Here is a 12414-nt window from a genome sequence, read left to right as displayed (position 1 = left end):
TTGTGTACTTGAGCCTCTTTTGGATATATGCCCAGGAGTGGTATGGCTGGATCTTGAGGAAGCGCTATTCCTAGTTGTCTGAGAAAGCGCCAGATTGATTTCCAGAGTGGTTGTACAAGTTTACATTCCCACCAGCAGTGGAGAAGGGTTCCCCTTTCTCCACAACCTCTCCAGCATGTGTTGTCACTTGAGTTTTTGATCTTGGCCATTCTCATGGGTGTAAGGTGAAATCTCAGGGTTGTTTTGATTTGCATTTCCCTAATGGCTAGTGAGGTTGAGCATTTCTTTAAGTGCTTCTCTGCCATTCGGTATTCCTCTACAGAGAATTTAGATTAGAGTCTCACAACAGTGTGATGCAGCCATGATCATTCAGACCTTTACAGCCATTGAAGCAGGACAGTCTCCCCAAGCATGGTTGGCTACCATAAAAAGCTAAAATGATACGCTCAGGATGCGAGGCTAAGCACTGCACTCAGGGTCAGCCGCTTTGGACCCAGAGAAGAGCATGTCTGATTGCATGCGGGTTGATGCCCCAGGTCCCACCTCTGAGAAAAAGGTATCAGACGGGTCTGATGCTCTTTGGGTGGATGACACCTAAATGAACATCAGTACAAAGTCCCAATTTATTTCTAATATCAGAGATCAGACCTCTACTCTTGCCTGATGCGTCTAAAACAAAAAGGGGGAACTGTAGAGAGCTGCGTAATGCTATGCCTTAAAGATGGAGCTGGTTTCCGCCTTCCACCTTCCTGATGGTGAGTGCTCTCTGTCATGAACAATTCCACATTTGGCAAAGGCTGAGGATCTGGCTTGCTTCCATGTATGTGGACCTATCTGCATTGCCCACGTGGCACGCCTGGGTTGGCTACCCAGAGGCTATTTAAGCTGTGGGCTGGCTTTCCCCGGGGTCAGAGGATTGTTCAATGTTCCTGAATAAACTGCATTGAAAAAAAAAAAAAAAAAAAAAGAATATTAGGTAGTACTGTGCATTGAAGCTATCATATCTTGTAGCTATGAAATGAAGCATTTTGGTGTTTTGCCTTTTATATAAATATGGTGAACAGCACTTATCAGCTTTAGCTATGCACATCAAGAGTTTATCTAAAATTGAATTATCTGGTGAATGTCATTGCTTAGGGCAATTTAGGCCATTTATTCTTAGCTCTCAGTATCTCTTCCTACAGATTTTTGGTTCCAGAATTAATTTTTATATAACACCATAAAAAACTTTAGTACTTCTTTCTATTCAATGTTTGTGAAAGTGAAACACATGAGACAATTACTATGAGTGACATTTTGAGGTATTTTTTTTTACCTTCTGCATCATCCTTAGAGAAGAGCAGGTAGGCTGTTTATGAAAATATTTTATAATTAATTCATACAGATTTCAAATCATATACATTATAAAACTACATTTTCAGAAAAATTCATATTGTGTTAACAATTGACAAGTAATTAAGTCTCAAAAGCCTAAATTCTACTTAATGAGTGGTCTCTTCTTCAGATACATGCTGCCCCAGTTTTCATGTTTAGCCTGTTGGTCCCTCCCTACTGATTCTTCAACATCTTTTGTGCTGCCATCGTAAAGATGCTTTTCTCATATAAACAAAGTAATAAAATTATTTAACCTTTACAGAAAGAGGGAGATGGCAGAAAAAAAAATAAAAATAAAAAAAACACTGCTGCTCTGAAAAAACAATTTCACTGAGAAAACAGTTTCAGTCTTTACCCAGTAGACTCTGTGGAGACCTCCTGGGTATTGACACCTGGGTCACTAAGATCCCAGATTAATCACCTATTCGCTTTATTTTAATATTTTCATTATATATTTTGAACAAATTAAATAGAATAAGTAAGCTTTCCCACATACTTTTTTACTAGGGGTTAAATCCTGCATAGCTTATAGTAGTTTATAGTCCCAGTAATATCATTTTGTTTTCATAAAAACAGGATGATTTTTTTTATAAAGTTCTGGTCACATTTTACTTATTTATTCATTTATTTATTTATTCTTTTATTTAATCTTGAAGTTTCTTTTATTGATTTATTATTCATTACAATTTATTCACTTTGTATCCAGGCCATATCCTCCTCCATCTCCCCCAGTCACACCTACCCACCCTCTTTTTTCTCCCCCTATCCTCCTTCCCTCTTCCACTATTCCCTTTCTATCTGACACTGGCCTAACAAGTCTCATCAGGGCTGGCTGCATCATCTTCCCCTGTGACCTGGCAAGGCTGCAATCCCAAGGGAATTTGATCAAAGAGCTGGCCACTGAGTTCAGTTCATGTCAGAGACAGCCCTTGTCTTCCTTGCTAGGAAACCCACTTGGAGGCTGAGCAAGGGTTCTATGTCAAAGTAATTTTAATTGGATTTCCAAGTAAGCCAATTAAAAAATGGGGTACATATGATGTTGAGAATTTTTCTTTTAATGTCTGTAAAGAATTGTGTTGGTAATTTGATGGGAACTGCATTGAATCTGTAGATTGCTTTTGGTAAGATGGCCATTTTTACTCTGTTAATCCTGCCAAACCATGAGCATGGGAGATCTTTCCATCTTCTGATATATTTTTCTGTTCTTTCCTCAGGAACTGAAAAAATCTTTTCATACAAGCCTTTGACTTGCTTGGTTAAAGTTACAGCAAGGTACTTTATGTCTTTGTGGCTATTGTGAAGTATGTTAGAAAGACCTAGAGGGAGCAGGAGCTCCACAAGGAGAGCAACAGAACCAGAACATCTGGGCACAGGGGTTTCTTCTGAGCTGATACTCCAAACAAGAATCATGCATGGAAATAACTTAGAACCCCTGCACAGAAGTAACCCATGGGACAGCTCATGTCCAAGAGGGTTCCCCAATAATAGGAACAGGGACCTTCTCTGACATGAACACAAAAGCCAGTTCTGGTGAGACCTGATAGATAGGGTCAGATGAGCAGGGAGGAGGAACTCTCCTATCATTGGACTAGGGAAGGAGCAAAGGAGAAGAGTGAGGGAGGGTGAGATTTGGAGGGGATGGGGAGGATTAGAGCTGGGTTATGAAGTGAATAAACTATAATTAATAAAAAGAAAAGAAAGAAAAGAAAAAACAGAAAAGAAAAAATGGGATACAGAGCTAAACAGAGAATTCTCAAAAGAGGAATATCTAATGGCAGAGAAACAATTAAAGAAATGCTCAACAGAAATTGTGGTACATTTACACAATGAAATACTATTCAGCTATTAAAAACAAGGAAATCATGAAATTTGCAGGCAAATGGTAGGAACTAGAAAAGATCATCTTCAATGAGGTAATCCAGAAGTAGAAAGACACACATGGTATATATTCACTCATAAGTGGATATTAGCCACATAATATAGGATAAATATGCTAAAATCCATACTTCTAAAGAAGCTAACAAGGAAGACTCTAGGGAAGATGTTCGATCCTCATTCAGAAGGACAAATGTGATAGATATCAGAAGCTGGAGGAGTTAGGGAACAGTAAAGCAGCCTACCACAGAGAGCCTCTGAAAGACGATTGACGGAGGTATTGAAGCAGAGGCTGAGACTCATAGCCAAACTTTGGGTAGAAAACAATAAATTTTGTGAAAGAAGGGGAGAGATAGGAAAACCTGAAGGGGCCAAAAGAGCTCCAAAAGGAGACCAACAGAGCCATAAAAACTCAGCCCTGGGGGTCCTGAAGAGAATGACACCGCAACAAAGGACAATGCTTGGAGAGGGCATAAAACTCAGGTTCAGATATAGCCCGTAGACTTAGTCTCCAAGTAGGTCCCTAGTAAGCAGGGACTTTCTCTGGCATGAACTCAGTGCCAGGCTCTCTGATCACCTTTCCCTGGGAGGGGGGTGTGTTGCAGCCTTGCCAGTACACAAAGGAAGATAACGCAGCCAGTCCTGATGGGACCTGATAGTCTAGGGCCAAATAGAAGGGGAGGAGGACCTCTGCTCTCAGTGGACTATGGGAGGGGAATAGGGTAGAGGACGAAGGGAGAGTGGGATTAGGAGCAGATGAGGGAGAGGAACACAGCTGGGATACAAATTAAATAAATTATAATAAATGACAATAATGTAATTAATCTGAAAAAATAAAAATTTATTTAAATTAAAAAAATAAATATATATTTTTATAAAAAGAAATGCTCAGTGTCCTTAGTCATCGGAGAAATGCAAATCAAAACTACCCTGAGATTCCAATCTGCAGCCATCAGAATGGCTAAGATCAAAAACTCAAGAGATGACTCATGCTGGAGAGGATGTGGAGGAAGGTGAACCTTCCTCCATTGCTGGTGGGAATGTAACCCTGTACAACTGCTTTGGAAATCAATCTTGTGCTTTCTCAGAAAATTAGGTATAGTACTACCTCAAGATCAAGCTATACCACTCCTGGGCATATATCTGAAAGATGCTAAACCATACAAGATCATTTGCTGAACTATGTTCATAGCAGTATTATTCATAATAGCCAGAATGTGGAAACAACCTAGATGTCCCTTAAGTAATGAATGGATGCAGGAATTGTGGTACACTTACACAATGGAATACTACTCACCTATTAAAAACAAGGAAATCATTTTGTTTTTTTAAATATTTCTTAGACATTTTTATTTCAGCTTTCAAAAACTTTTCATTAGTTTCATGTTCTTTTTTAATTTTTTTCTTTATTATTATTATTTATTACAATTTTTTCACTTTGTGTTCTGACTGTAACCTCCACCCTCATCTCCTCCCACTCTCACCCTTCCTTCTTCTCCCCCTGTATCTCTCCCCTAGTCTACTGATAGGGGAGGTACTCCACCTCTACTATCTGACCCTAGCTTATTAGGTCTCATCAGGACTGGCTGGTTGTATCCTCTTCCTCTCTGGCCTGACAAGGCTGCCCCCCCCCCCCCAGCCCCAGTGAAAGGTAACCAAAGAGCTGGCCACTGAGTCCTTGTAGAGACACCCCTGCTCCTCTTACTAGACAACTCAACAGAAACTGAGCTGCTTATGGCCTACATCTGAGCAGGGGGTCTAGGCCCTCTCCATGCATGGTCCTTGGTTGGTGATTGGTCTCTTCAGGGCCCCCTGGGCCCAGATGTTTTGGCTCTGTTGGTCTCCTTGTGGAGCTTGTGTTCCCTCCTGGTCACATTTTAAGATATTAAGAGTCTCATGCTCTACCGACTGAGCTAGCTGGACTGTGGTCACATTTTAAAATGATGAAGTAAAAGTGAAATTTCAATATTTGGCTCATAGACAACAGACAGAATTTTCTTTAGTAAAGTGAAGATTGAGTCTTTTGATGTTTCAACATACCTCATTGTTGTAAACAAATTCACAGCGCAGCCAGTTTTTCAAGTGAATGATTTACAGCTTCTCTTATTGCTAGATAAGGCAGTGTTCTGATTAGTCACTGAGGATTATCCCACCTGCTCTAATGTGTGCGATACCAGATAAGATGGCTAAATTGTGATCTTTTGTACATATCTCGAATATAGTTTCTAAATGTTTTTTATTATTTAACTTAAAAATACAAAAATTATGATAAAATATAACAGTTCAAAGATATATTATTTTTCTTCCCTACCAGAGAGTAGATGCTTTCATCCCTAATATTTAAAGAGTGGCTATTTCATGGTGTTCAAGTTCGTTCTCACCTCAGTTCTACATGTTATATACCTATATACTTTACAAACATTTTAAAATTCTGCTTCTAATAGTGATAAAATAAATCAAGATAATTTTTATAAAGGACATACCAACTTGTTCATAGTAATTCTATAAATTATATTTAGTGGTTTTTTTTTTCATAATTGTAGTTTTAGTTGAACATATTTTACATTTACCATCTCCTTGAGAATCATGAAAAACCAGAGCTGTGTCACTGAGTTCATATTCCTGGGGCTTTCACAGAACTCAAAAGTTGAGAAAGTACTATTTGTTGTATTTTTGATGATCTACCTTGCAACTATTGGAGGCAACATGATAATTGTGGTGACCATCATCTACAGCCCTGCACTACTTGCTTCCCCCATGTACTTCTTCTTGATATTCCTGTCCTTCCTGGATGCATGCACCTCTTCTACTGTAACACCAAAGATGATTGTAGACTTCTTCTATGAGAGAAAGACCATTTCCTTTGGCTGTTGCATGACTCAACTGTTTGCTGTCCACTTCTTCACTGGAATGGAGGTGATTCTCTTGTCAGCCATGGCCTATGACCGCTATGTAGCCATTTGCAAGCCCCTTCACTACTCTTCCATCATGAACTGGAAGCTCTGTGGCAATCTTGTGATGGTGGCCTGGACAGGAGGCTTCTTGCATTCTATCATACAAATTATCTTCACTTTGCAGCTGCCCTTCTGTGGACCCAATATTATTGATCACTACATGTGTGACTTGTTCCCATTGCTGAAGCTTGCCTGCACTGACACATACATATTTGTCATTTTGGTGTTTGCCAACAGTGGGTCTATATGCATCATAATCTTCTCTATTTTGCTTGTCTCATATGGTGTCATCTTGTACTCTTTGAGAGCTCACAGCTCTGAAGGGAAATTTAAAGCTCTCTCCACCTGTGGATCCCACATTACTGTTGTGTTTTTTTTCTTTGTTCCATGCATATTAACATATGCAAGGCCTACATCTGCATTCTCCTTTGAGAAAAATGCTGTTGTGTTTACCACAGTCTTGACACCATTGCTCAATCCTATGGTTTACACTTTCAGGAATAACAAAATGAAGAACTCAATCACAAAATTGTGGAATAAACTGATAGTTTCTGACAAATATTAAAAATTACCATTACTGTGTTCTGGAAATGGATTTGTGGGTAAGATAACTTTATGCTGTGCAAAGAGAAATACATAAGTTTTAAGTTTCAAGCACCCATATCATAATCCAGTCATAACAGAGTCCTTTAACCCAGTATTGGTTCAGTGGGTCAGATAAACTAATCCCAGATACTTAAAAGACTGTTAATCTATTCAAACACATAACTGAAAGCTCATTCCAGAACTTATTCCAAGATAATTAAGTAGTGTACAACAGGTGAAAATAGTCATATTGTCTAATGTATTTGTACGTATGTGCACAAGCACAAAGATCATGCTTTCTTCATGTCTACAAATATATGTGCTACCTACTTACCTACCCATTTATCCTCATACAAACATGAAGAAACAAGAATTCATTATTTACCTATGCAGTCTACATTATTTAGGTTAACATATAGAATGAAATTACATCATTCTTTAGAGAGCCCTTTAACGATTGAGGTGAGAAAACTTTTTAATGTTTCTTTTTATTTTTGATATTTTCATATAAATATTTTACTTCTCCTCTACCCTTTATTCTTCAAACCTTTCCAGATGCACCATCTTGCTCTCTTTCAAATTCATAGTTTTTTCATTAATTATCATTATTTGCATAACTGTATATGTATACACATTTATATTCCTACATATAACTGTTTCAGTCTATATAATGTTACTTATGTGTATGTTTTTAGGGCTGAGCATATAATATTGGATAACCATTTGGCATGTTCTTTCCTGAAGAAGATTATTTTTTCCACTCTCAGCCAGTTATGATGACACACACTGGTTGTACATGCTGAAGAGACAAAAGCAGAAGGATCCTGAGATAGCTTTTGTAGAGATTACATTATTGAATTGTTGAATTGAACTGTAGAGATTACACTATTGAATTGACTACTTAGTATTGTCACATGACAACACTAGTTCATGTGAAAATAAATTCATAACTTTCTACTCTCATAAATCTAATGAAACATTTGAAAAGGTTTAAATATTAGAATACTTGCCATTTAAACTATGACATATTTAAAAAGCATGTTGAAAAACTGAATGTACATTAAAATTAGGAAAAAATGCTGAAATTATTCCAAGAGAAAAATAGAATATTAAGTGACATTTTGAGACATCAAAATGCATCAAAAGAATTCAACCCAAATTCTGGGTGCTTCTGTATTATTTGACTTAACTTTAAAATTAGTACTATTCTTGTTTGATATAATACTTGAGTAAGTTCATTTCTTCACAGATTAGTATGACTATACTGAGTACCTCTTAGGTGATATTATGAACTCACTCCAATGAGTTTTGTGACATAATTCAATAGAGGAAAATGCATAAACTCTTCCTCTTCCAATTCATCCAAAGGCAGGTAGGTGTTGGGCATCACTTTGTGGCCTAAGATGTAACATATTTATCTCAATCTTTACAGGGAGAAAAAGAAAACCAGAGAAAGGAGATTCAAGATTAGTTTTTATAAAAGTAATATATTTTTAATTATTGAGTGATTTTTATTATTCTAAATTTTCTTTATATATGATATATATATATGATATATGATATATAAATATGTGACTCTCAATGAAGCTCATTGAGATTTAAGCATATTCTATAACAATTTATGGCAATGTTATGTGAAGGTTGACAAATTAAATTTGTAGGAAAATATTTAGTTATAGCTTGCTTTTCTTTTCAGTGGCACTAACAGGCCAACTGAATTTTACAGACAAAATTAATAAATGCTCATGTTTGTCTCTTCTTAGTTTTACATTGCAATATGAAAGTACAAGAACTCAAAGAAGATGCATGGCATTGTCCTGCATGCCCAGTGGAAACTGTTCAAAATTGAAGATCCAGATCAAAACAACATTTGAGTAAAGTGTGTAGCTTACATCAGACAAAATGCTTAATAGAAGCTTAGACATTTTGGGGGCGATTTGCCCACCCAATCTCTATGTTTGTTATCAAACTCAAAGGAAATACATCTTCCTGATGTCCTTGCCTTGCAAGTAAAGAATATTTTCCCCAAAGTTGTTCATTTATTCACAAGAATTAGCTTAAGAAATAAATATCTGACAAAAATCAGTGACTTAACTTATTTATCAAGCGACTAATCCAATGTTTGAAACAAAACCATGAACTAAATTATTTTAAATATAGTATAGTATCCAAAACAGGTTTGTTTTGTTACATTAAAATCAAGCATTACCCTTTTATTATTTTAATCTTGAATATTCAATTGTAGAGAAAAGTGTGAGAAGTTGAGCAAATCATCTCTCCTGAGGGATATGGAAGAACTAAAATGGGAAATTAAGAACTCAGGAGCAGAGAGCATAAGAAGCACATTACATCCCAGGGTTCATTTTTATTGTTATGACTCCTTTTTAATAATTACAAGTTTAAAATTAGTAGAGAAGCATAATTCATAGGCCACTATGTTCAGGGTAGGGAGGAAATACAGTCCACAGTTAATGTGCACTATTGAAATAATTATGGCCATGTCAAGGATGCAAATACCTCAAACCCATGGAAAGCTTTCACTGGGTCAGGCTCGGAGAAAAGGTAAAGCTTCTCTCTTGTGCTATTATGAGTATTTACGAATGATTGACCCTTAGTTAAAACCAGTGTATGCAGCAATAATCCACTATAGCTTTCTCCTTTAGGATGACTGCAACCTGAAACTGTTCCCCTCCTATGAGGATGAGTTAATCCATGTCTTTTTCTTTCCTGTTGTATATAATGAACTTGCTGAATTTCCAATTTGCTCTTGTTTCATCTCCATCAGAGCACATGTTCCACTCAATTCTAGCTTTTCTCTATATGTTTGCTGTTTTTTTTTTTCCTTTCTGCCAATTCACATCAATAACAGAGACTTGAAGATGGCCTTGTGAAGGTAGCCTTCATAAAAGCTTATGAAGAACTTCAAGGTCCTAGGGGAGAATCTACCTACTGTTGTTGTTGTGTTTTTTGGTTTTCGTTTGTTTATTTTGTTTTTTATCGTACATGGAAATGATGGCAGCCTTTTAAATACTTGTGCTAATACCCTTAGTACACTTTTTAGCGTGTTGAGTAGTTTCTTCTTACACTGTGTAGTGCTTAATGCAAAGAACTATACATCTTTCAAGTGCAGAGCAAGTGACTGTTTAATGTTCATCCCTAAATGAAACAGTTATTTTACTTTTTTCCTAGATCCAGGAAACATTTTTGAACAGAAGCCAGGAATATCATAAGAATTTGAGGAAGATGAAAATCACTATGAAACATTGTCTTTTGGATATGATAGGATCATTGAAATCATGAAAAAAAAATAGCACTGGAATGGCACAAGTTCCAGCCTGTATAGGAAAGGGGTCATGAATCCCCAAGTCTCACCCGAGGAGTTATTGACAATTAAGCTTTCCTAGTTTAGGAATAGCATTTTCTTTAAGCTTGAGGCCCCAGGAAATTTGCCTATGATCCAGTAAAGAATCTTCTATCCATGTTCGTAAAAGTAATCCTAAAGACAGTAGGTCAAAACCAAAAGACTCAAATATAAGAAGAAATATAGTTAGGGAAAAGAAAGGAGTCAGTATAATTGCAGTGGCCACAAGAGAGTTTACTGTGTAGTCAATGTGGTCATAGAACACTGTGTACATGTACATGTTATCTTATCAAAAAGACAAAATTATTAGTAGAGGAAATGAACATTTTTATTAATGTATACATCTTTAAAGTTTTATACATAAAACCATGAAAATGGAAATGTTTCATATAGAACTAGCCCCCAAAGTTTTAATTATTTTTTTCTTTTTTTATTGTTTATTATTATTAGTTACATTTTATTAACTCTGTATCCAAGCTGTATCTCCGCTCCCTTATTCCCTCCCAATCCCACCCTCCCTCCCTCAGATTCTCCCTGCCCCTTTCCAAGTCCACAGAATGGGAAGGACCTCCTCCCCCTTCGTCTAGCCCTGTTTTATCAGGAATCTGTTTTATCAGTCCTCCTCTGTGGCCTAGCAGAACTGCTCCTCGCTTGGGGGGTGGGGAGTCAAAGAGCCCGCCATTGAGTTCCTGTCATTGAGTTCCCTGTTCCTCTTACTATGGGAAACCAATTAGTTATTGAGCTACCAGGAGCTTCATCCAAGTAAAGGTTCTAGGTTAAATCCATACATGGTCCTTGGTTGGAGAAACAGTTTTAGAAAAAAAACCCTGTGCCCAGATAAATTTGGTCCTTGTGGGGCTCCTATCCTTTCCCTGTCATACTAACTCCCTTTCTGCCAAAGGTTTGGTATGAGACTTAATATCTGTTTTGAAATGTTGCTTGGTAGGGTCTTTCAGATGCCTTCTGCAGTAGACTCCTGTCATATGTCCAATGCACATCTCATTTGTCTTTCTAAGTGAGGATTGATCATCTTACCTCATGTCTGCTTTCTTGTTTATCTCCTTTAGGTATATAAACTTCATTATGTTTATTATATCTTGTAGGTCTATATAAGCAAGTATATACCATGTTTGTCTTTCTCAGTCTGGGATACTTCACTCAGAATCATCTTTTCTAGATCCCACCATTTGCCTGCAAATTTCATGATTTCCTCATTTTTGATTGCTGAGGTATTTCATTGTGTAAAAATACCACAATTTCTGTATCCATTCCTCTGTTGATGGACATCTGGGTTGTTTCCAGGTTCTGGATATTACAAATAAAGCTGCTACAAACATGGTTGAGCAAATGTCCTTTTTGTATACTTGAGCAAATTTTGGGTATGTACCTAGCAGTGGTAGAGCTGGGTCTTGAGGAAGCATTATTCCTAATTGTCTGAGTAAGCACCAGATTGACTTCCAAAGTGGTTGTACCACTTTACATTCCCACCAGCAATGGAGGAGGGTTCCCCTTTCTCCACAACCTCTCCAGCATGTGGTGTCACTTGAGTTTTTGATCTTGGCCATTCTGATGGGTATAATGTGAAATCTCAGGGTCGTTTTGATTTGCATTTCTCTAAAGGCTAATAACATTGAGCATTTCTTCTCTGACACTTAAGGAAATGCTCAATGTTATTAGCCTTTAGAGAAATGGATTAAGAAATAATCCTTAAGGATTATTGATAGAGGATTCAATAATCCTCTATCAAGAATTCTCTGTTTAGCTCTGTTCACCATTTTTTAATTGGATTACTTGGTTTTTTGCTTTTCAGCTTCTTTAGTTCTTTATATATACTGAATATTAGCCCTATGTCAGATGAAGGGATGGTAAAGATTCTTTCCCACTCTGTAGGCAGTCGTTTTGTTTTGATGATGGTGTCCTTTGCTTTACAAAAGATTTTCAGCTTCATGAGGTCCCATTTATTGATCATTGCTCTTAGAGCCTGTGCTATTGGTGTTCTGTTCAGAAAGTTGTCTCTCCTGTGCCAATGACTTCTAGGCTATTCCCCACTTTTATTTTCTAACCGATTTAGAGTATCTGATTTAATGTTGAGGTCTTTGATACACTTGGACTTTAGTTTTGTGCAGGGTGATAAAATGGATTTATTTTCATTTTTCTGCATGTAGACATCCAGTTGGACCAGCACCATTTGTTGAAGATGCTGTCTCTTTTTTTTCCCATTGAATGGATTTGGCTGCTTTGTCAAAAATCAAGTATTCATAGGTG

At 37.1% G+C, this 12414-nt stretch overlaps 1 protein-coding gene across 1 annotated transcript; it reads left to right on the top strand.

Annotated features, from left to right (window-relative positions):
- The first annotated feature begins 5800 nt into the window (after positions 1–5800).
- On the top strand, positions 5801–6816 carry LOC110565936 (olfactory receptor 4C15-like). The gene has a single exon (XM_021663718.2). The coding sequence runs from the start codon at positions 5836–5838 to the stop codon at positions 6766–6768; it is 933 nt and encodes a 310-aa protein (XP_021519393.2). The 5' UTR covers positions 5801–5835; the 3' UTR covers positions 6769–6816.
- The last annotated feature ends 5598 nt before the right edge of the window (positions 6817–12414 follow it).

Source organism: Meriones unguiculatus, chromosome 7, assembly GCF_030254825.1.
Source record: "Meriones unguiculatus strain TT.TT164.6M chromosome 7, Bangor_MerUng_6.1, whole genome shotgun sequence".
Taxonomy (NCBI): Eukaryota; Metazoa; Chordata; class Mammalia; order Rodentia; family Muridae; genus Meriones; species Meriones unguiculatus.
This window is presented reverse-complemented; position numbering and strand designations above follow the sequence as displayed.